At 50.2% G+C, this 25,088-nt stretch overlaps 1 protein-coding gene across 3 annotated transcripts in view; it reads left to right on the top strand.

The window, feature by feature from the left end:
* MARCHF6 (membrane associated ring-CH-type finger 6) overlaps positions 1–24,028 on the top strand; it is a 35,363-nt gene extending 11,335 nt beyond the window's left edge. Inside the window, exons 7-27 of one of the 3 annotated variants that reach the window (XM_078617441.1) lie at positions 561–702; positions 834–892; positions 2,662–2,694; positions 2,904–2,955; positions 3,599–3,657; positions 4,569–4,649; positions 5,968–6,036; positions 6,222–6,296; positions 8,241–8,375; positions 8,854–8,973; positions 9,588–9,688; positions 10,017–10,097; positions 10,323–10,460; positions 11,180–11,492; positions 12,516–12,585; positions 13,322–13,503; positions 14,075–14,209; positions 14,459–14,548; positions 15,573–15,705; positions 16,327–16,462; positions 17,447–24,028. In XM_078617441.1, the coding sequence (XP_078473567.1) occupies positions 561–702; positions 834–892; positions 2,662–2,694; positions 2,904–2,955; positions 3,599–3,657; positions 4,569–4,649; positions 5,968–6,036; positions 6,222–6,296; positions 8,241–8,375; positions 8,854–8,973; positions 9,588–9,688; positions 10,017–10,097; positions 10,323–10,460; positions 11,180–11,492; positions 12,516–12,585; positions 13,322–13,503; positions 14,075–14,209; positions 14,459–14,548; positions 15,573–15,705; positions 16,327–16,462; positions 17,447–17,522 (2,280 nt within the window). In that variant the 3' untranslated portion in view covers positions 17,523–24,028. Of the gene's footprint in view, positions 1–560; positions 703–830; positions 893–2,661; positions 2,695–2,903; positions 2,956–3,598; positions 3,658–4,568; positions 4,650–5,967; positions 6,037–6,221; positions 6,297–8,240; positions 8,376–8,853; positions 8,974–9,587; positions 9,689–10,016; positions 10,098–10,322; positions 10,461–11,179; positions 11,493–12,515; positions 12,586–13,321; positions 13,504–14,074; positions 14,210–14,458; positions 14,549–15,572; positions 15,706–16,326; positions 16,463–17,446 lie in introns of all 3 variants that reach the window. The other 2 variants (XM_078617440.1, XM_078617442.1) reach the window with 2 other exon arrangements.
* The last annotated feature ends 1,060 nt before the right edge of the window (positions 24,029–25,088 follow it).

Consider the following 25,088-nt stretch of genomic DNA (forward strand, 5'->3'; position numbering starts at 1 on the left):
AGTGGGGCAGTGCGAGGGGAAAAAACAGGAAGAGAGGCGTTGTAACCACTTGCATTGTGGTGGTCGAACACATTATTATTGCAATTATAATTGTAATGAAAAATATAAAAACTAAAACTTTATTTTACCAGGTAAGGCCCATTGAGATATATAGCTCTTTTTGTAGAGAAGCGACCTGGCCACAAATGATAGCTCAACGAAGTGGCTAATCACGTGGAAATGTATAGCAGCCAAACACTCTACACGCACGTTGATGTTAAATGTGGAGGGAAAAGCCTGTGGACCCGGAGAAAAATCCACACGACCACGGGGAGAACATGCGCACACTCCAAATATACAGGCTTCGGGGTTGGGATTGAACCCACGACCTGCTGCATACCAGGCGAGGTCGTTAACATCTCGCCACCGTGGCAAACGATTAATAACCAATGGCACAATTCCAGTCGTGATCGATGAATTAAGATGTGCCCACCCAATCGGTGCGAGAGCCACGACGGGCACGGCGCGCTCGCCTTCCACGCCCCGCGAGTGCCGTCACTCACGCTGTCCTCTCTCGCCAGCTCGACCCCGAGCCTCCGGACGAGGCCCGGGTCGCCCAGGCTCTGCCGGCCGATGCCGAGGACGAGGAGGACGAGGACAACGTGGACGAAGGGGATGAGGAGGAAGAGCAAGCGGGCGACAACGCCAATAACGATGCGCAGGGTGGGTGGCCACCTTCCCAATTTTTGGGTGACCTTTGAGCTCGTTGTTGACCTGGGAAGGTGACGGCACCGAGTATGCGCGTCAGTGATGGTCATGTCGCCATTGGATTTTCCTTGTGTGCTGCACAGAAGACATGAACTGGAACGCCCTGGAGTGGGATCGAGCGGCCGAAGAGCTGACCTGGGAACGGGTAAGGTGCAGTTCTCTAGAGAGAGGATATTTTGAATTCTTTGTCGTTGCTGGCTAGAGGTGGGTGTACCCACACTTTCGCCTTCCACATGGGACCTGCCATTAAACTACCGAGGTGTACCGATTATTACTGCTGGGCGGACGGCGTTGTCGGTTGGGGGGGGGGGGGTTAATAAACTTGTTTCAACTGCTTCAGATGAATGAATGAAGGCATTAATTAATTCAGCAGCCAGTAAGATCCCACAAGTGAAAATTCGCAAGAAATTAGATCTGTTAAAATAACAAATGAGTAACGGTCCCTGCATCAAGTAAAACCACCACGTGTCCTTTTTGAGAGAGTGAATGTCACTCTGTTACCACTCGCTTAAATATGGAATATTGAAACATGTATCCGCGTGATTAAAATAAGTACAAATTTTATGAAAAATCATCTGTGGCCATCCTTTTGATAGATTAGTCATAGGAATGTGTAAATTCCGCTGCTGGCTCGGGGCCACTGATGGAGACGAGTGCTGTCTTGTCATTGGGTTTTGGAGTTTGAAATTCCTTGCAAAAAAGTGCTACGCCAGGTGATCATGTGAATCGTGACTAAGATGACGTGATATTAAGTCGGCTGAATCATTGCTGATGACGTCGAGGAGCATAAGCCATCACGCAAACTCCGGTCATCCTCACAGCGGCTTTTGGCTAACCATCAAACAAAGACAAGTCACTGCATCGCGTGCTTTCAGATGCACACTTCTGTGGCCGTCTGGAACAATCTTTAAAACGTAGGCTTTCGCGACCAATATTATTCATAATCAACGTTTTTGGGTTTAGATCGCGTTATTTATAAATGTGTCATAACCCTCCACCACCCGACACGGCCAATCAGTAAAAAAGTGTCACGTTGACAAAAGACAAATAGTTCACTGCTTTAGCCCACCGGTGTGTTGAAGCGTGAAACCACGATGATGCTGGATGCAATTACCAGCGAAACGTCGTACTCAAATTGTAAATGTTGTGGTTTCACGCTTCAACACACCGGTGGGCTAAAGCAGTGAACTATTTGTCTTTTGTCAACGTGACACTTTTTTACTGATTGGCCGTGTCGGGTGGTGGAGGGTTACGACACATTTATAAATAACGCAATCTAAACTCAAAAACGTTGATTATGGAACACTCTTCCTTCCGATATTAGGAAGCCACTGGGAGAGATGCACTTATAAATCACCTACATTGACAAACTCATCTCTTTAGAATTGCTTGTTGTGTTTAGTTGTTCTCCCCCCGCACCTCCGATTAGCACGGTTCACTACGTACGGTGCGAAAGAATTCAGCGTACATACATCCAAGGAGTATCCACTCAACCCAGCTTAGCATAAAAGATCCTAAAAGATCCCACAAGATCCGGGTGCGTTCCAAGTGAATTGGCCCGAGGCTGCTCCTATTCAGTTCAACATACATACATGTGTAAGGAATTTGAGATGAGTGTTTTATTGTAGTTTGCTCAGCGGTGGAGCGAGCAGATCTCAATCAAAATTTTGTGAGTTCAAATCCTGGTCCAGGGCCGGTTGACTCGGCCCATTATCCCTCCGTGGTTGATAAAATTAGTATGCACTTTGTGGGGAAGTCAAGAGTGGTTGCCACATGGGTAGATTTACCCTTGCCATAGGAATATGAAATTGTCAACACTGCACCAGGGTCTTGCACAGGAAACGAGCATCGTCTCAATGCTCATTTGAGCAGGAAATCGCTGTGACTCGTTTGTTTGTTTGCTTTTATCTGCAGATTCTGGGGCTTGATGGGTCACTCATATTCCTGGTAAGACCGACTCGCTCGTCCTCATGTTGGGAAAGATTCCCACCACGTCATTATAAACACAAAGTTCATCCTCTCCTGTGTCGGTGACCAAACAGCAGTGACTCTCCCCCTGGGCTCTCACCCGTGCTTTGAGTGGTGGTTCAGCTTCGTCAGGTTTTAATTCACAGGCCCTGTCAACTTGAACCTTGTTCCTCTCTTTGTATTCGCAGGAGCACGTGTTTTGGGTGGTGTCGCTCAACACTCTGTTTATTCTGGTCTTCGGTGAGTGCAGCGCTTGCGAACAGGTTCCCTGTAGAAATGTGTTTGCCGACCGTGCTATCCGAAATTTACATAGATGTTTAAAATATGTGAATTTTAAAATGAAGTTATCACAATATAACTGACAAAGATGCAATTAAAAGGCAACGACCATTTGTATGAGTATTAACTATTTTCCCCAAAATACAGTAAGCCTAAATGGCAAAGTTTTGTTTAATTCATAAAATAAACGATGATAGTGTGTACCAGTGTAAATGTAAATACTTTATTTATGCAGTCTTGTGGAAGTGGTGATTTGTGGTTAAAACACCAAACTTTCAATCGTAAAGTTAAAAGTTCTAATCCAGGTCGAGAGTTGACTCAGCTCAACATCTTTCTACTTTGATGAAATCCGAAAGAAGTTCCACATATGTACAGTACCAGCTTTTTGGCAAAGCTGCAGGGATGTCTTACGGATACATTGCACCCTACCATAGTAACGTGGATTTTCCACCACCGGTTTGTTATGTAATGGTGATTAGCGTCGCCCTACACTTGTTTGAGAAGATGCTTGGCATTGAATTTTGTTGGCATATACATTAATGTAAGTGTCGTATATGTGTGTATATGAACGAAATCTAATGTGTGCTTTGGTTGTTGTTAACAGCATTCTGTCCTTACCACATTGGCCATTTCTCCGTCATCGGCCTGGGATTTAAAGACTTTGTAAGTCACCTCAGTGTTCATTAACATTCATTCATTTCTCTGTAAACTTTTAAAATAAACCCATCCGAGATGGTGAATTGGGCGTTGTGATCAGGCATGTAATGATTCGGTCATTACAATCGATTCCTACATTCACAATACATATATGCTTAGAATTGTGATGGCAAACATATGTATGTTTTTTTTGCTGTTTATGCACCATTTTTGCAAATGTTATATTTTGGCCGATTGAATAATTAAGACAGTAATTATGAGGCAGAAAACACCAATACAAATGAGACGTAAAATCAAGGCAAGAATCGGTTCTTTATATTGAGTCACCACTCTAAGAAATGACAATTGCAACCTTTTGGGGGGACGGGCGGTGAATTAGAGGCCTAAATTGAATGCATCAGTGTAGTGACGTCACTAGAGCAGGCCGTGGCTGCCGCACAACTTGTAAGGCTGTTTTCTTACTATCAGTGCTTAAAACTAAACTGACAACTTAACTTTATTTTATTTTATTTACCCAGTAATGCCCACTGAGCTTTTTAGCTCTTTTTCAGAAGGGACCTGGCTTAAAATGATAGCTCAACGAAGTGGCTTATCGTGTCGACATTTATAGCAGCCAAATACTCTAAACACGTGATGTTGATTCTAAATGTGGAGGGGCAAAACCGGAGGACCCGGAGAAAAAACCACACGACCACGGGGAGAACACGCAAACTCCAAATATACAGCAGGCGTCAGGGTCGGGATCGAACCCACGACCTCCGGTATACCAGGCGAGGTGGTTAACATCTTTGCACCGTGGCACAACTCATGTTAGACAGCCAGAAATGCACAGCCCAAGGGTGCGTTTGCTTGTGCATCACTCCGGACAAAAGGAACCCTGGTCTGATTGGCACGACGGAAATGTGCTTTGCCGGCAGGTGGAGGCGTCGCACTTTGAGGGCCTCATCACCACCATCGTGGGCTACGTGCTGCTGGCGTTCACCCTCATTCTCTGCCACGTATCCTCGCTCAGCCGCCGCTGGCTCTCTCGTAGCAGCAAGTGCCGTGTCTTTGTCAATGTCTGCGTCGTTTGTGTGTGTCGTCTTTAGGTTTTCATTAGCACGGTACCAATAACCTTTTTCTGTTGTCAAACTTGGGCGTCCTTGGTTAAAGCTGTGGTCTTCACTTTACGCGCAAAGGATACTGGCTCATTAACCAGCTTTGGTAACAACTCTAGATTTGTATTACATGTTGTGTCCCCATAAGGCAGTGTTCTTCATTGCAAAGCCCGCAGACAACAGGCAGCCCCTGGGTGGCCTTTAGTGCGCCCCCTAACGTGCAGCCCCCAACAATACACAAATGGTGAAAACATCCCCCATTATTATCGAGCTGCTGTCAAACGCCCAATGGTTTCAAATATGTGGCGGCCCTCACACTGACTGATGTCTTATCGGCGAAAGTGCCCCCCCCCTCTGAACATGAGCGAAGAACACTGCCATAAAGCAAGCGTTCCTTACAGTGATGTAGCATGATTTGTATGGGCCCTGGTGCAAGAAATTAGAGGGGGGCGGGGGGGTCCTTATCCAATGACCCCCACCCCCTCTCGTCATAGCCTGACACTTAGATCCCAGCCAGACGGCTCATCGGTCGAGCCGAGCGGCACGCGGTTGGAAGGTTGCGACTTCAAATCCTACATTGGTGGTTCACTCGGCCTCTCGTGCCCTCCAGAGACTATAAAATGGGAACCAACTGTGTGGGGAAGTCAATATTAGTTATTCTTAGGTTTTTTCGGTAAAGTCACGTAGGTAAAAAATTTAAATTAATAAAAGTAAAATAATATAAATATCACGACGTTTCGGAGGCAACACAAGCTTCCGTCTTCAAGACTTCAGGACGGAAGCTTGTGTTGCCTCCGAAACGTCGTGATATTTATTTTATTTTTTATTTTACTTTTATTAATTTTAATTTTTTACCTACGTGACTTTACCGAAAAAACCTAAGAATATGAATCCTTGCAGTCACGAAAGCTTCAAATCTACAATCAATATTATTAGTCCTCAAGATAGACCCCACCATCACCATAGGAATGTGGAATTCCAATTGCCGGCTCAGGGCTGTCACCAAGAGATGAGCACTGCCTCGATGCTCGTTTTGAGCAGGAAATCACTTTTGAGGGCCTTCCGGCTCGTGAAGCGTGGTGCAGTTGCGCCACCTGCACGCTCGCTAGTTGCACCACTGGTTCCTGACACCGACGCACCTTTTGCCCGTGCATGCCCGCCCCGCTCGTTCGCCCACCCGCTCCCTCACTTCGCCCCTTTTCCCTGACGGCGCCTCCAGGGCCTGGCGTCGCTCGTGCGGTTCCAGCGCTCGCGCCGACTGCTCGGCGTCTGCTACATCGTCGTGAAGGTGGCAGCGCCAGCGCACGCACGAGCGCACAACGACGATTCGCTCCCTCCACGACTCTACGAATTGTCCCAAATTGCATTGGGCCAATCGGATCCTTCTTGCTGCCCCTTTGTGAACACGGTGGATGTCTGGTGATATGAATGTCGAATCTATAGATGGGCCCTTTTTGTTTGTTGACACTGCAGGTGTCTCTTCTGGTGGTGATGGAGATTGGAGCGTTCCCTCTCGTTTGCGGATGGTGGCTTGACATCTGCTCTTTGGTACGAGGCCACGTGACCTGATCCCATTCTGATCACCACCACACTCCCACCTCCACACTTCACACTCCTACCCCCTGCCTCCCATCTCGAAACGCCTACCCCTTCCCACACGCTAACCTCGCGTCCGACCCCAGAAGAGCAATTCTGTAATTGATGAGAAACTTATGAATCCTTCACTGGGCAGGGATTAAGGTGAGGTCAGGAGGGGCGGTCGTATTGACTCACGTCACACGCATTGAACACACCATTAGCCCCGACTCTAGCACGGCTTAAACTTAACTAGAAACTACGTTTTTTTTACGAGGTAAGGCCCACTGAGCTGTATAGCTCTTTTTCAGAAGCTACCTGACCACAAATGATAGCTCAGCGACGTGGCTTATCACGTGGAAAGTTACAGCATTAGCCAAATTCTCTAAAACACATGATGATTCTAAATGTGGAGGAAAAAAACGGAATACTGTACTCGGAAAAAAAATTCACATACCCACAGAGAGAGAGAGACACGCAAAGTCAAAATATACAGGCGTCAGGGTTGGGATCGAACCCACGACCTCCTGCATACCAGACGAGGTAGTTAACATCTCATAGCCACCTTGTCTTGACTCCACAGCGAGATTGAAAAGCCAGCGGAGCACGGCTCGGTTTCAGCTCTGCTCGGTAATATGCCGTCGGAAAACTATCCATGCCTGGCTGGCCCCTTGCTGGCTCGGCTCAGATGTGCAAGTGGAGATCTCAGGGTATTACAAGCTTGGTCTAGGGCAGGGGTCGGCAACCTACGGCTCCGGAGCCGCATGCGGCTCTTTACGGGCTGCTTCTTGACGATATGTACGTATGTACAGTATGTACATAGATGCATTGCGGCTCTTGAAATACTGAATTTTGTACCGAATTGGAAAGAAATGGCTCTTCTTGTTATTTTGGTTGCCGACCCCTGGTCTAGGGGTACGGGTCTGACAAATTGATTATAAACAATGCGGTTACCAAGAGTAACCAGCGAGCACGAACACATTACGTCACGCACGCGAGTGGCCGTCGAAAATTTTTTATTCGCTTGCAGTTACTTAGCAAGTTAGGATACCTCACAAAATGGACAATTGGTTGCAATATTGATGTTGATTAGTCATACTATTATTTCTCAGAACCATGTTGGGTCAGGCATGGGGGTACTCGGTTGAAACAATTCAAGGGATACAGTCGCCACTAAAGTTTTAGAAACACTCAGTTGGCGTGCCGTGTAAATGAGGTGTTGGAGCAGGGGTTCCCAAGGCCTGAGGCCTGACACTTCGAGATGTCTTGCCAACAATATCTGGCACTGCAAGCATTGTAGGTGCACTAATCAGGCACGAAGTCTGGAATATCTTTGACCTGGAAACATCATACTTTAAATTTTAACTCTGTCGGTCATCTGTGTGTGACATCACGGTGCTCTAACCCTGTGACGCCACAACTTTGTCCCAGAGTCGGACCACGCTCTCTCATGCCTCGTTTCCACTTGCGCGTCCGGGCCGTGCTCGGGCTCTGCCAGCACGGCTTTACCATGTGCTCATCGCATCGCGTGTACAATGCTGTCAGCCTTGTGACTGCATCTGATCAATACCTGTGTGTCGATAGTTCAGTGTTAATGTGCCATTTTATTGAGGGACTCCTGCTGTGTGTTATCTTGGTGTGGTCTGGAACTATTTTGCTGGTTTTGCTTCATTGCCAAATCTTGATAAATCGGACTTATATTGAAGTATTTATTACTTATTTATACTTCGTGACTTGCTACTAATTTTCTATATTTTTCACTTCTATCGTGTGTTTTTGTATTGTTTGCCGCTGTAGCTTACTGACTCGCCCCACACTGGACATCGTTTGAAAATAGCTTCATAGCTCATCGGATTCCTCCTGCAGTCTTAAATAAAGATTCTGATTCCGATCTCCCGCCACTGTGCGCCTTTTCAGGAGATGTTCGACGCCACCATGAAGGATCGCGAGGCCAGCTTCCAGTCTGCGCCCGGAACCACGATGTTCCTGCACTGGCTCGTCGGCATGGTCTACGTCTTCTACTTCGCCTCGTTCGTCTTGCTGCTGCGAGAGGTGCGGGGAGGAGGCGGTTGCGGGGGACTCGTGAGTTTAGAGGGAAGGGAGGGCCCTGCCACAGTATTTTATGTATGTATGTTGAACCTATTTTGCGCCGTACGTGGCCAACCATGCTAATCGGAGGTGTGGTGGGATGGGGGATGAGCGACGGCTGTGTTGGGACCATAGCGGCACGTGGAGGAATGTTTGCACCAGTTTGTGAAATGTTTGATCTCAATTTTGTCAAATTTCACTCCTCTGTCAATCCACTGCTAGGTGAAGGCCTCGCCACGCCGTGTTGGTTGTGGGGGTTGTTTGACCATATTTCACCACAGTTGGTCAGTTTTGGACGCTGAAGCGGGGAAGGTGTCCCGTGGCGACAGTGCGGATGCGGTGGACGGTCGTTCGGTGGACCTCGTGACGTCACCAAGTCGGCTGCGCCCTGTGACCCCCCCCCCTCCGTCGTTGCGTCCCTCTCGCCGCCCGCCTCTCGCAGGTGCTGCGGCCGGGCGTGCTGTGGTTCCTGCGCAACATCAACGACCCGGACTTCAATCCCGTGCAGGAGATGATCCACCTGCCGCTCTTCCGGCACGCTCGCCGCTTCCTGCTGTCCACGGTCAGTGGCACCTGCGTCGGCAGCGCGGTGGCGTAGCGTGGTTGGCTCTGGCCCTGGTGCAACAAAATCAAATGGGGCCACCTGCCTAATGAGGGCGCCCCGGTGGTGCGATGTTAACTACTTCCTCGCCTCGTATTCAGCAGGTCGTTTGTTCGATTCCGACCCTGACGCCTGCTGTATATTTGAAGTCTGCATGTCCCTCTCCCCGTGGTCGCATTCATTTTTCTCAATGTGCGTTTAAGAGTATTTGGCTGCTGTATATTTCCACGTGATAAGCCACTAATTTGTGGCCAGGTCGCTTCTGAAAAAGAGCTATGTTGCTCAGTGGGCCTTACGTGGTCAAAGAAAAATAGTTTATAGTTTTTATTCCATCCTCCCCCCCCCCCACCGCTTACTTCATCGTGAACCCCGATGCAGTTGCAACACCTGCGCACTCACTCGCTCGCTACAAAACCGAGATGGCGTTATGCGAACGCCAGGGTGCAGCGGCGGCCGCACAGGAGTTGTGGGATCACGACGGCGCGACTTGCCGCGGGATTGTCACGGGACCGCACGTGTCAGCTCGTGTGTATGTGTGTCTCTCTCTCTCTCTCGTGTGCTGCTCCCACACTTAGGTTGTGTTCGGCTCCATCGTCGTGCTCATGCTGTGGCTGCCCATCCGCATCATAAAGGGGACCCTGCCGAGCTTCCTGCCCTACAACGTCACCCTGTACAGGTAACGCCGGGGAAGTACGCGTAAACCGCACCTCCGATTGGCACGGTTTTGGCTATGTACGGTGCGAAAGAAGTTCAACCTACATACGTGCGTGACAAGTTAATTTGATGGGTGCCGCGACGGTGCGAGGGAAAGACTGAAGATGACAAAGCGAGTCGTTGTGAAATGCAGACAAGAGTTAGTCTCGTATAAAGCAGCCGCTTCATCAAATCCTCATAGCCACCTTCCAGATTAGTTTGTTGTATTTGCTCGTGTGTGTGTTTGTTTGTGGTTTGTGTAAAGTTGTGGTTACTGTGTGTGCATGTTTGTGTGTGCTCGTGTGAGGCAGTCGCAACAACGGAGGGCAGAGGAGTGACGCTTACAACGCCGGGCGGCTAAAACGCAGAAATTGGCACAGTGGGGAGCACAGGTGGTGCATCTTCAAGTCATCTCAGTCGGTCAACCCATGGCACCTGGGTCTGTTCAGTGACCTGCCAGCGAGCCTTCGACACTTCACGTGGCCTCAAAGTGCACCTAGCATGGCACAAGCGCCGCGGTGACGTCGCCACCACTTAGTGGTGAATGGCGGTTGTTGTGCCCGTGTATTTATACGTGTGTATGTGGTTCACGTGCGTGCGTGTGCGTGCATGTGCAGTGACGCCCCTGTGAGCGAGCTGTCGCTGGAGCTACTGCTGCTGCAGGTGGTGCTGCCGGCGCTGCTGGAGCAGGGCCACACGCGGCACTGGCTCAAGGGGCTTCTCCGAGCGTGGACGCGCACCGCCGCATACTTGCTGTGAGTGTACACGGCACACAGCACGCACTCAGTACACACAGCACACACATTGCACTGCCCAGCACACACGGTACAGAGCACACACATTACACGCAGCACACATTGCACTGCCCAGCACACACGGTACAGAGCACACACATTACACGCAGCACACATTGCACTGCACAGCACACAACACACACGTTGCACTGCACACGGCACACACAGAGTGCACGCAGTACACACAGCACACACAGCGCACTGCACAGCACACACGGTACACAGAACGCACTCAGTACACACAGCACACACATTGCACTGCACAACACACATGGTACAGAGTACACGCAGTATACAGAGCACACACATTGCGCACTGCACAGCACACACCGTAGTGCACAGCGCACACAGAGCTGCAAAGGAGTGTTTGTCACGTGGCGTTCAAATTAAATGTGTTAATTCGCCCCCTTCTTCCCTTTTATGTTCATTATCTTCTCCCTTACCTTCCCCCCCCCATATAAACTTTCGCTTCTCTGCTAGGGGCTCCCCACCTGGGTAGGGGAGGGAGCCCAATCCGCCCCTCTTCAACAAGCCCGGCTGTGTCGATCTCGGGCTTTTGCTTGCGAGATTTATGCCCCCGCCCTCCTCCCCCTTGTGCTTCTGTGATCGGTGCTACGTACCGGGCTCGCGTCGAGTTGAAATAAAAGCAAATTGACTCCGCTTGCCTCCAATACCCACAGGGACCTTCACTCCTACCTCCTGGGAGACCAGGACGAGGAGAACGAAAACAACGCCGAGAACGCGCGCGAGGAGGAGGAGGAGGACGATGACGACGGGGAGGAGGAGGACGACGATGACGACGACGATGAAGACGACGACGAGGAGGAGGTGGCGGAGGAGGAGGAGCTGCTGCCGCCCCTCCTTGCTGCCGGGCGCAATGGGATCGCCGTCCCCATAGTGGAGGGGCTGCACGCGGCGCACCAGGCCATGCTGCAGCAGGGCGGCCCGACCGAGTTCCAGCCGTACACGCGGCCCCTGCACTTCCCCCTGCGTGTGCGTTTGCCGCTGCTCTGCGCTTGTGACAGCGCTGCGCTGGTTGTAACCCTGCGGTGGACCGGCAGCGGGGTCACTGCACGGGGACACTCTCGTTAATCCGCAAGCCCCTGGCCTGAAATGAACTGGCTCATTAAACTAAGCTATTTTATTTTAGAGGTTAATGCCCACCCCGCGATTATTCTTTCAGAGGCGATCTGGCCACTCGCTCGCCCAGCCAATAATTCTCGCAACCGCTCACTCGCTCACTCGCCCAATCAATCGTGCAACCGCTCATTCAAAAGAGGAGTAGAGAAAACATTGTTAAACTTAAAACTAAACTATTTGTATTTTACCAGGTAATGCCCACTGAGCTATGTAGCTCTTTTTCAGAAGCGACCTGGCTATCACAAATTATAGCTCAACGAAGTGGCCTATCGTCGCGTGGAAATGTATTGCAGCCGAATGCTCTAAACGCGTGATGTTAATTCTAAATGTGGAGGGAAAAACCGGAGAACCCGGAGAAAAGTCCACGTGCCCACGGGGAGAGAGACTCACACCCTCCAAATACACAGGTGTCAGGGTCAGAATCGAACACATGACCTCCTGCCTAACCCGAACACGAACCTGCATGGAAGCCCTCATCCAGCGGTGGATTAACAAAGGGCTCTACATGTACAATGCAAGAGGGCTACAACTTTCAACTGTGTTTTACTGTGATGAGCTCGATGATGGCAGTCGGCAGAACCTCAAATGTGCGTGTATGTACGTATGTTGAACTTCTTTCGCACCGTGCGTGGCCAACCGTGCTAATCGGAGGTGCGGGGAAAGACAAACTAAACGCAAAAAGCAGTTCTAAAAATTTTTGTTTCCAATCGAGATTTAGAAGTGCATAGCCCCAGTGTACGTATGTCTGTTGCACTGATTTCGCACCGTATGTAGCCAACCGTGCTAATCGGAGGTGCGGGGGAAGGACGGCAAAATGTGTCCATAATGAAGACGCAGAATGTATCACAAGTACTTTTGTGCCGTGTTGCTCTGCAGATCTTCCTGCTCATTGGCTGCATCTGCCTGACGCTGCTGTCCTCCAGCCTCACGTGCCTCGTCGTGCCCGGTGAGACGGGGAGGGGATTTGTGCCAGAAAAGCACCACGTGTGTGAACGAAATTTAAATTGACTTGGACTTGAACTTGACAACATTTTCCTTCATCTTTTAGTCCCCTCTAGATTGAAAAGTAATTTCCATAGAAGTGCTTTTTGTGTTTAGTTTGTTGTCCTTTCCACGCACCTCCAATCAGCACGATTGGCTACGTACGGTGCAAAGGAAGTTCAACATACGTGAATTGCTCCATTTGTACGATGGGAACGTATGGAATTCACAGCATCTCAGAAGCCTGTTCTCTTCTAATCACTTGGTGAAGAGTGTCCAAGATTCACAGCCATGTGTAGGACATGTGTTGAATTTAACACAAGCGCGTAATTTTACGATTGTGGTGTCGCGTGCGCACTCGGTCACTCGTTCACGTGCGTGTCGTATTAGCATTGCCAATGTGGTTAATTGCACTGCGGCCACGATCTCAACAATCCCAGGTAAGATTTGCTAGACATGCATAATGCCAGTACCACCTATAGTACCCACCCATCTTGGTCCTTCGCTGGGTTGACACCACAGAATATGGGTAACCTGGCGTGGTGGGCACTGAGAGGCAAATGCGGTCTCTGGTGGTGTTAGAGCCACACTAGGCCCTCGCAAGCCGTGCCGGCCTTCGTAGGCGCTCGCTTAACAGCATTTGCTCCATCCGTCACTGTTGCTTCTGTGTGTCCCATGTGTGTCCCGTGCGCGTGCTGCAGTGTTGGCAGGCCGTTACATCATGAGCATGTGGGCGGGCGGGCTGAAGCTGCACGAGCTGTACACGGCAGCGTGCGGGCTGTACGCGTGCTGGCTGGCGGCGCGCGCCGCCACCGTGCTGGCATCGTGGGCCCCGCAAGGCCGGCGCGTGCTGCTGCAGCGGCTCAAGGAGCGCACGCTCATGGTGAGCGGCCTCGCGCGGGTGGTGGGGGGGGGGAGGCGCCGTGACATCACGCGAGCGGATTTGTGGCGAGGACCCCCTCTGTTACCGCGTTGCTGGAGATCAATCATTTTACAACGTGTAAAGAAATGCCGACTGGAAGACGAGGTCGATGCTGAATCTGCCATTGATGCTGACATTGGCGCTGGTGTTGCACTTGGTGACGTTGGTGCTGGTGTTGACATTGGTGCTGGCGTTACAGCTGGTGTTGACATTGGTGCTGGTGTTGACATTGGTGCTGGCGTTACAGCTGGTGACGCAGGTGCTGGTGTTGACACCGGTGCTGGAGTTACAGCTGGTGGTGCTGGCGTTGACATTGGTGCTGGCGTTACAGCTGGTGACGCTGGTGACACTGGTGTTGACACCGGTGCTAGCGTTACAGCTGGTGCTGGCGTTACAGCTGGTGACACTGGTGTTGACATTGGTGCTAGCATTACAGCTGGTGCTAGCATTACAGCTGGTGCTGGCGTTAGAGCTGATGACGCTGGATTCCGCTCACATGACGTTGACCGCGTGCGGGCGGCGGCTGTGGCAGGTGCTGAAGACCCTGCTGGCGGCGTTCCTGCTGGCGGGCGTCGTGCCCCTGCTGGTCGGGCTGCTCTTTGAGCTGGTGGTCGTGGTGCCCCTCCGCGTGCCACTGCACCAGACGCCGCTCTTCTTTCCCCTGCAGGCACGTGCCCCTTGGCCCTCGTGAGACGGTCGCACGCGCGAGCGCGTTGTCACGTTCCAGTTCGACTCGCGTCCGCACCGCAATCACTCGCGGCTCTAGAAGAGCGGGAAGGACGACTTCTGTTCTGTTTACGTGACAACCCTTACTAATTGGCCGTGTCGGGTGGTGGCGGCAGGTTTGACGACACGTTCATATTTACGCGATCTAACACAAACGCCTCTTATGGACGATGCTTTGTGTTTTGCGCAGGACTGGGCGCTCGGAGTGCTGCACACGAAGATCGTCGCCGCCATCACACTCATGGGCCCCCAGTGGCGGCTCAAGGCTGCGATAGAGCAGGTAATGGCACCTTCGTTCAGCGTCCGTTTCGCGCTTTTCACCAAGTACCGCGCGATTGCCTTGTCTGCCTAAAGTGTGTGGAGTCATCTTGTCTGGAATGATTGACAATTATGAATGATTTCACTATGTAACACGATTTTTGTTCCTGGGTAGTAAGTGTTATTTTCTAATTGCTTATGGCTCAAAAGTATATAAAATGGATATTATTCCCCACAAACTTTGCTTTTGTGACCAGGACTTTACGTGAAGGAATGACACAAATGCACACCACGTTTTTTCATTGAAAATAGATCAATTTCAAAATATTATTGTCCTGATCACAAAAGCCAAGTTTGTGGGGAATAATAGCCACTTTCTGTACTTTTGAGACATAAACAATTAGGAAATAACACTTACTACCCAGGAACAAAAAAACTATTTTTTTGTTACACAGTGAATTTGCAATCATTCCAGGGGTGCCACGGCAGTGAGATGTGAACTACCTTACCTCGTATACAGGAGGTCGTGGGTTCGATCCATAGCCTGACACCTGCATATTTGGAGTTTTTCATGTTCTCTGTCCGTGGTTGCGTGGGCTTTTCTCCGGTTCCTCCGGATTTTTCCTCTAAATTTATCATCAACATGCGTTGAGAATAGTTGGCCGCTATAAATCTCCACATAAGCCTTGTTAGGTGAACTAGCCATTGCACTGTGGCAGTATGCTGCTGTGTGTCACGAGTGAGTGGTTGGGCGAGTGAGCTAGTGGGTGACTCTTCAAGTGAGTGACTAGTTGCGCGAGTGATCTCGCCCACCGCACCGCAGCAGTATGCTGCTGTGTGTAATGAGTGGGTGGGTGACTAGTTGGGCGAGTGATCTCGCCCACCGCACCGCAGCAGTCTGCTGCTGCTGCGTTGTCGAGCGCGCCAGTCCCTGTTGTTGCCCGGCGGCTTCCTGTTGACTGCGCCCGCCACCTCGAGGGGGAGGCGCTGACCGCCCCGTGTGCGCACCTGCCGCCCCCCTGCGTGCGTGCGTGGGCCCCGCGCAGGTGTACGCCAACGGCCTGCGCAACCTGGACATGCGCGTGCTGCTGCTGGAGCTGACGGGCCCCGTGACGGCCGCCCTGCTGCTCGCGCTCTGCGTGCCCTACGCCGTCTCCTTTGGGCTCGTGCCACTGCTCGGTGAGGGCGTGGCGGCCGGGCTCTCGCGTCGTCATGCGGGGAGGGGAACGTCTCGATTCACCGCCAATGCAATGCAATGAATTGGTCACGATTCAGTCACGAGTCAATTCGAGGATGGATGCTTTATTTGTCTTGTTTGTATCGTCTTTCTCATGGTTACAGGCTCATACGTACTGTGTGGCTTTCTGTCCTGTCTGGCTTGTCTTTACTGTCTTTGAAATTGTAACGCCTCTTTGCACTGCCTATCTCCTCTTCTGTTCCCACTCGTTCCATCTTGTTCCGATCTCTCGCGTTCTGCCCCGTTCCAAGTGTCTATCAAAGGAAACGGTTGCATAGAACGCGCATGAAATGAAAGTGATCAGTTTCTATAGCACATGATTGGATGTATTTCAGGCGTAAGGATCATTTTTTTATCAATTCATCACGTGCCTAGTGGCTACATGTGGAGCCTGTGGGGCTCATTTGCGAGTGATTCTGCAAGCCGATTACGTCTGCCCACTCTCCGTGTAAGTCTTGCTCTTCCTTGCCATCGTTTAACCCCATGGCATCGTTGATGTTTGCGCCCCACCTCCCCTGCCCCGCCTCGGCTGCCCCACCTCCCCTGCCGCGCGCCCCCTGCAGGCCTGTCAGCCGAGACACAGACGCTGGCGGAGCGGCGCGTGTACCCGTGCCTGCTCGGAGGCTGCCTCGTGCTCGGCGTGCTGGGAGCTCAGCTGCGGCAGTTTCGCCGTCTCTACGAGCACATCAAGAATGACAAGTGAGTGGTCACGATCGCCGTCGCGACCAACGGGCACTGAACAAACCTCGGCGCGGCGTACATTGTAGACACAACGCCTCGGCTGTGCTTTGGGCGTTGTGATGAATATTAGGCCAATGGGTAGCACAGACTCCAGTGAGCTGCATCTCGAGATAGTTAGTCCGTGTTGAGGATTGCGATCGCTCTTAGAGTAATGGACTGCAGAGGTGATGTGCTTCACTCCCTAACACTAACCATTCTCCCAATAAAGAATGAGCATCGATTTAAAGCTTTCGTGACTGCAGGGATTCATATTCTTGGTTCTTTCGGTAAAGTCACGTAGAAGGGAAATAATAAAATAATAAAAATAAAACAGTAAAATTCTCACGACGTTTCGATTGCAACACAAGCAATCATCATCAGGTGTGGAAACCACAGCAAAAAAAAACGCCACTTCTTTCAAATTTTCTTGCTGTGGTTTTCACACCTGATGATGATTGCTTGTGTTGCAATCGAAACGTCGTGAGAATTGTATTGTTTTATTTGTATTATTTTATGATTTCCCTTCTACGTGACTTTACCGAAAGGACCAATAATAAAGAATGAGTACTTTAAAGTGTTGGGTTACTTTTGAAAAGTAATTGGTCACTGATTACCGATTACTGCACCTCGTATGTAGCCAATCGATTAGCACGGTTGGCTATGTACGGTGCGAAAGAAGTTCAACATACGTTTCACACATATACTGGTGGCTTTATTGAAATGTAACAATACCTGTTTTGTTATATTTAAAGTAACAAAGTCTGATTTCTCGATTGACGTTATAACATTCGTCAAGTTTAACATGCATGAGCTTGATAAACTGTCTTACATTACACCGTAAGTAAAATTTAGGCTTTGCAACGCGATCCGTACAGGTTGGCTGCCACTCTCCTTCCCTCTTCAGTTTAAGGTCGTCTTCCGCCAGTGTCTCGTCACTCACTTTTATTTCTTTTCTCCAAACAGGTATCTTGTCGGTCAGCGGCTCGTCAATTACGAACGGAAGAGTGGCAGGAGCAGCGCTTTGCCCTCGGACCTGTGACGAGAACCGTTTTGACTCCCGCCACGCCCCAAGATGCCCCACTACCCGCCGAAATATTTTCGCGTGCTTTGAATTTTCCGAAACTTGGGATGTGACCGAAGTAAATGTGTGCGCTCGTGTGCGCTCTTGCGCGTCAGCCACTCAGATTCGCGAGCGGACTCTCTCCCGCCGCTCCTCGGAACTGGAAAAATCGGCACGGAATTTGTGCAATGTCGTCCCTTACTGCTCGCTACTCTTCTGCGCTCTTTGCCGAACCCCGCATTTGCTGAATTGGGCAGAGGAAGCCGTCGAAGATCTTGAGAGGTTCGCTGCGTTCAGCGGTTCCGCACACGGAGACACAAAGACGCAAGCACGACACAGAGACATAAAAACAACACGCAAACCGGAACTGCAGTTGGGCAGCCTGACCCAGGACAGGGGTGGACTGATTCTCTGCGTGGGATGGCCCCGATGAACCGGCCCCAGAGTAAGGCCGAGGAGCTGTCCGAATTCGCCAAGAAAGCCACGTCCCCTTCTAAATGAAATATTAATGTATGCCGAAGGTTGTGAGCTTGCACAGTTTTATTTAAGGTGCTGCCCTTTTGCGGGGGGTGGGGGGGGGTAGAACAGTATTGCATGAGGACAGGGGCACCCGTTCAGTATTTTTAATGTGGCAGTGACATAAGTGTTTGACCCATGAATCCAGATCCGTTATGTAACGCAACTCACCGGGCCAACGGCAACCTGCGCACGGGAAAACCGTGCGTTCAAAAACTTCCAATTGGTCGAAACGGCTACAGTTGACGATATACATATAGAGGAAGATATATATATGTGTAGACTGCGTCTCGGCTTGTACGGGCAATTAAATATTTTAAACTTTTCGGCACAGACACCCACCACCGCCTGCAGTGAGTGCTGCTCGTGCCAAATGCCGACTGCGCCGCCACTCCACCGCGTGGTGGCAAGGATTGACCGTGGACGTTCCCACAAATTTTTAAATGTCACAATCACCCCACGGGGGGGGGGGGTGGGCGCGGCGCCCCCTCTGAAAAAAAAGGCCGTCCGGCATCCATCGTCCGTCGTGTTTGTCTTCGTCGCGCGTCACGTTCTCCCTCGAGGCGTCTTTGTTTTCGTGCCAGGCAGCAACGTGCGCTTGTGTGTGGGATGGTCTCCGTCGCCTCCGGCGGGGTGGGGATAAAGTTGAGAGATGTGCGATGCTGGGAGCAGTCGAGTTGCGCCTGTGCTTTGTTGCTACAGAGCAGAACTACTGACGGGGTGAACCTTCCGCCGTGCTCGCATCCCTGTCCCCGAGTTTCTTGGTTTGATGTTGGCGAGGGATCCACACCAACATCAAACCCTTGCGGGGTTGCACCATTCGGGCTCGAGGTGCGAGATAGATCCCTGCTGAACAAAGCAGTTGCAGAGACGGTGGACGGGCACCGGTGTGTTGATCGGGATATTGAGGCAGTACCGCTCAGAGGCTGTGTTCGTGTCCCTCGGGTCGTCACGGTTGGTGGTGTTTGCAGGCGCTAGCACGTGACGGTCTCACCACGTGGCTCCACAAAGCAAATTTCTGAATTCGGTCATTTGCACTTTATATCGGGCAAACCACGCTTTAAGGGTGTTGCAAACAAAACATGTTTTAGGCACTGCAAAGTGAATACAGTAACAACTAAATGTTACACGAGCAATACTTCCACTAGTCCACCTTGCCCAGAGTTCCACCCACGGCTCTAAGTGGTCTCTGGCTCTTTGACCCGACACAAGGTGGGTTGAAGAGCCACACATTACGTGCACATCGGCCACACATGTCCATGACGATGTCACCCAGTCTGGGCCGCCAGTGTCGACCCCAGTACCAGCCAGCTGGTCCTGTGGCACGTGAATAGCCTTGGGCAGGCTATACATGGAGAAAATACGTGTCCTGACGAATACACAGGGAAACTGTGTGTATATGTAGCCTTGGCAATATCGATGGCAGCTCTGTAAATCCCGGCCACATGGGCAGAGGAAATCGCCTAGTTGATAGCTTAGTGAAGGCCAACCCGGGCCTCCACTCGGCTATCCAGACCCCACAGGCCTTGCTTGCTTGGCTAAGCACACCGTGATCGGGCTGGAATTGGATCACTGACAAAGGTTTTCAGTGGAGATTCCAGTTGGCCGTAATTCGCCGTAATCGACATTCTGGTGGGCTGCATTTGGCAATAATTAGTCGAGATTAGCATAGCCGATTGCTGGGAGAAGTTAGATGTGTAATGAAATTTCAATAAAACCCCGTTGTTTCGCACACATGTTCCGTGGCAGAATCCCCGTGAGAATCCCGTCCGAATAAATTAAGGCTTTTTCAACACGGGAATCTGTGGAAGTATCACAATTCCTACTTGGAAACCACGCAGAGTGGAAATTGTAGGAGTCGCCCAAGACCGTTCCTGTGGGAATTTCCTCGCCGTAATATGTGTACGCTAACGAAATTTGTAACCAAACTGGAGCGGGAACCTTTGCACAGTCAACGTGAACGGTGGCGACAGTTGTCGAGACTGGGTAACCCCATTTCACCACGCGCGGGTTTCAGCTCGTGCTCGGTCAACGCACGGATGAGCAGCGTTGCGTCCGGTGAAGGCCAGATTCAAATCCATCGCAGCGGGGAACACTCGGATGGAGGCTGACACGAAACAGATTCGGCAGCAAGGGCGAACACGGCAGTGGGTGTGCTCAGTCTGTTCGACCTCCGCTGATGTTGCTCATCACATTCGAACGCGCAGCGTTGACGAACTGCGTGCTATTTTACTTGCGTTTTCATCGGAACCTGGCAGCTTGTGCTGTGTTTGGCCTTTCAAACGTATATATGAAATGTTCGTTCTGGAACAGCTGAAAACTATATGTATGCTAGTTGAATTTATTTTCTTTCTGTTCGTGGTTAATGTCGTCACTCGCACGGATCGCGACACGGTTGCACATGGGGGTGCCACGTGTTTCTCATTCAGTTCCCTGGGAATAGACGTCTTCGTAAATTTCCATCCAGTAAACATCCATGGTTTAATCATTGATTGCCATAGGGATGTTCACTCTACTACTGGTCCTTGGTGTGCCAAGATTGAGATCAAATTGGCCTGAGGTTTCTCAATCTCCCAGTCCTCGTGACTTTTTACATTTACCAATGTTCCATTCACGTACCAATTAAGTCTTTACATGTTGCACATACCTGATATATATGCACACCAGCTGAAACAATTATATTCTACTTGCATTAATCATGAAAGTACATAACTTGATTGTAATGTTCTAAATTAAAAAAAATAAAGCATGAAGTTACAGAAGTTGCCCTGCCAAGGCTGATCGCAATGCGGATGCCGCCCTCTGTAATCCAGCAAAATGTAAATTTTTTCAGTCATTTTTTCCATTTCATTTAGCATCGCAATCTGCGATTTTATTTCAATGCAGTTTCATCTTTGTTACAGCGGTTCATTGCGATAAACAGAATGGGCAGCTCGTCAGCCAACCAGAGTCGGGCATCGGTCCCTCAAGGCCACACTCATCCATCCGTTCGCTTGTGAATATTGCAACGTGCTTATTTTCTTTACCTACGTGACTTTACCGAAAGAACCAAGAATATGGATCCTTGCAGTCACGAAAACTTCAAGTCTAGAACGTGCTTCTTGGTTGAGGTGGCAGACTGGGGGGGGGGGGGGGGGGTGTCTTACCCACAAATCCAGAGAGATGTCTGTCCCACCATCTCCGATCCCACAAATTGACCGAGCCTGCTAACTGGTTGCGAGGACACGATCACGTTAATAGTTTATAGCGTACGCAGGCTTAAGAGATGCGCAAGAGCAATTTTTACCTTTGTTTATCAGCTTGAGAACGTTCACAAAAGCTGCGATCGACGCATCAAGAAGTCACGCGTTGGCGCACGCTCGGTGTGCTTCGGTGTCGCCTGTTGCTTTCGAGGAAGAAGCCTCCACTTATGTTGATGCATCATTCAGTGTTTCGTCACGGTCGAGTAAAACACAATCAAGACGTGTCGAAGGAAGGAAGGAACGCCACCGATAATCGCGCGTGTTTCCACGACGCGCGGTCGTTGTATAAACCTCGCGTGGCTGTTCGACTATGGGAAGCATTTTGATTGCACAGACCCCTGGGGTACTTGAGATCGATATTATTATTCAAGTGCCCTGCCTGGCGGTCGCAGTGTGTGTGGGGAGAGCGGTCGTGTACCGGTTAGCGAGCTGCGATACGAACCCGGCGACCCGAGTTCGATTCCCGCTCACGGCTGGGGAGACAAAGGCGGCCGGGCGTGGTGCTGGGCACTCACCCCCTTGTGTGCTGTTCAGGCCTTCATATGTGCTCGCTAACAGCACTTGCTCCAACAGACTTCCAAGGCTTTTACGCGGAATCTTTGTCTTGTGTGGTGTGGTTTTGCCAAGGGTCTCGGCCAAGAAACCCCGATGTGATGTTTAAGCCCCACGATTAGGGCAGAATTTCAGCTGTGACCTGCCCTTGTCGGCGACCCGTAATATATCCCCGCACCCGGCACAACCACCACCAACATCGAGTACGCATCTCTGTGGTTGTGGCTACTGCAAAGTCGTCATGCGCCTCACTCCAGTCCAACAGCGGCCCTGGGAAAAAACATTGAGTTGAGAAATTAAAACCCTGCCCACGATGCTTCGTTGTCAAACTTGCCGCGCGCACCTCTGCATGTATCATTAATATCCAACACGTTAATCTTAGCTTGCTTTTTTTTGTCAGCTGATGTGAGATTTGTCATCGGCTGGAGAGAGAGAGAGAGGATGTTGGCTTGTTTCAAAGCCTTTGGGGATCCCATAATGTATGGGGTTTCCCCTGTTGTCTGTTTGAAGGGCTATTTTGAAGCGGTGTTCCCTGTCGATGGTTAAATTGGTGTCTAAGTAATACCGTGTGCAGTCATTTGGTGTTTAGTCGCTGGAGATAATTTTGCTCACCACAATCGATATATTTCTTGCTCCAGGATCTTTCGCGGCAGCTTGGGGTTCACACGCGGTGTGTGAATTGACCTGGTTTGTCTGCAACTTGCTTTACGCTAACACACCCACAGTGCACGAAGAGGCCTACACGTATGGAAAATAATAATCGGTGTTTTACCCTTTCTGGCAATAAAACAGGAGGTTTCGATTTAAAGCTTTCGTGACTGCAGGGATTCATCTTCTTGGTTCTTTCGGTAAAGTCACGTAGAAGTACGTGACTTTACCGAAAGAACCAAGAATAAAACAGGAGGTGTTAAGATGTCCAAACGCCAAATAGAAAACCTTTTTCAAGGAATGAAGTGCTGCATTAACCACACACAGTACTTGCTGCGATGAACGTGCAAACCAACATGCTCTGATAATGATAGCATGTTTGTCTGCATGTTCTACACGGCCACCAATTCAAATTGACCCCTGAACCCAGGGCCCGGCTTACCGTGTGGAGCCTAAGGGCTTGCCTAAATGCAAGCCTTAGCAGGACAGGAGGCTTATACAAGGGGCAGAACAAAACATCAATTTGGCAGAGGCACGACTTGTTTTTACCCTGACATACGCAAACAAAACGTTACGGCATCCACCATTTGAGCAACTGCTGGGGCAAGTGCTGTTAGCGAGCACCTATTACCTGTTGTATATGTTGAACCTCTTTTGCACCGTACGTAGCCAACCGTCGGTGATCACATAGAAGTGCATTCTAAATAACCACCGAGCTAACGTTCTATACACAAATGTGCGTGGCCTCAAGGTGCACATAGCCTGGCACAAGCGTCGTGGTGACGTCCCCGCCACTTTGTGGCGAATGGCGGTTGTTGTATATGAACACAATTGTGGATGTAAGCAAACATTGGCCCGCTCTTCTCTGCGTCTTTTCAGGGCTTGCTTTTTTAGGCAAGCCCCATAGGCCCCACCGGGTAGCCAAGGCTCTCACTCTGGGCTTGATTGAAAAGGGGCAGCAAAGCGGGAATTTGTTTAGCAGCATTTTCCCCGGTTTGCCATGCGAGTGAACGCTCTAAAACCATGTTCACTCTGCCATTTTACATGCGAGCGAACGCTCTAAAACCACGCTCACGCTACAATTTTACATCGCGAGTGAACACTGTAAAAATGATGCTCACTACCGTTTTACATGCGAGTGAACATGTTGGCTCTGCCGTTTTCGCACAAAAAACACTATTGAGAACATTTGAAGCTTTCGAAACGTTGCTACGAAAATGATGCACCCCACGAAGTGTCGTCAAGTTTCCCGACACGACCATTGGCAACGTTTTATTTTGCCATGTGTAAGTAGAAAAAAAAACTATAATCGGCGGTGGGTATGAATTTGACTGCGGTGCCTCTCCACTTATCCGCCTGTGTTCGAGACTGGTGTTTCAACGTGACCCCCTTGAGCCTCCTCCACTTCCACAAAATTTGTTCTTCACAAATGACCGTCGACCCGGAATGCGTACCCCTCCCCAGTGTGAACATCTCTGCATGCGCCTCCTAAATTAGGAGGAACTTAATTAAAAATTATAAACACGGTTACTGACCGCCTTTGTCGTTAATGTTACGAGGATGAACTCCGCATGGTTTACACCCTGGGTTTTTGTTTGGTCGTTGTAATTGTCCACCCTACGCACCGACCGGGAGTTTGCGTGTGAAACTCTACTAATTTTCAAATCCCTTGGATGGGACACCCCATTCGATTGGTAGTCTGCAGAGGTGGGACAAAGTCATTGTTATGCAAGTCCAAGTCGAGTCGCAAGTCATCAAATTCATGACTCGAGTCCAAGTCACATGACTCGAGTCCACACCTCTGGTAGTCTGGCAAATGGAATTTGGGCAATCTTCGTCTATCGTGTAAGTAGCCAACCGTGCTAATCGGAGGTGTGGAAACGAAACACAAAAACAGTTCTAAAGCAATAATTATTCAGTCTAGATGTAAAAGTCCATAGCTCCAGTGGCTTCTTAGTACCTCCAGTGACTTCCTCGTAGCTCCAGTAGCTTCCTGGTAACACTTACAAGGGTAGATCGGGTTTCATTGTCTTCATCAGGGCAGTGATGGTCACCTGCCCTGCTCTATCAATGGGCGTTTGAATCATCTCATCAAATTTGCCGACACCTGCAACAACTCAAGGGAGCAACATCAATGATGGCGTACACTCACTTATAAGGGACATTTTTCAGCCCTTCCGCATAACCCTGTTAGGCATATCCGTCAGTACATTGCACGGAATATATTGTTTTCTTTTTGCAGCGTTTTGTTTTGCACGTAATGTAATTGGCTATGTCCCCAGATGTTATGGCTAAAAGCGCATTTTTAAAGACCGCTCTGTAGGTGTTTCTGTAGACTCATACTTAGCACAACTTTTGGGGAATGGTAGTGTAGTGGTTAGCGCGCTGCGCTACGAACCCGGCGACCCAAGTTCGATTCCCGCTCACGGCCAACACCAGTGACGATAATTTGCACCGGTCCCGGGCCTCCCCTAGGGCGACTCAGCCTCAAATGAGTACCTGGTGCGGTGTGTAAACATCGCCACTAGGGAGACAAAGGCGGCCGGGCGTGGTGTTGGCCACTCACCCTCTCGTGTGCCGTGCCGGC

The sequence above is a fragment of the Lampetra planeri genome, chromosome 54 (genome assembly GCF_965212315.1).
Source record: "Lampetra planeri chromosome 54, kcLamPlan1.2.h2, whole genome shotgun sequence".
Classification (NCBI taxonomy): Eukaryota; Metazoa; Chordata; class Hyperoartia; order Petromyzontiformes; family Petromyzontidae; genus Lampetra; species Lampetra planeri.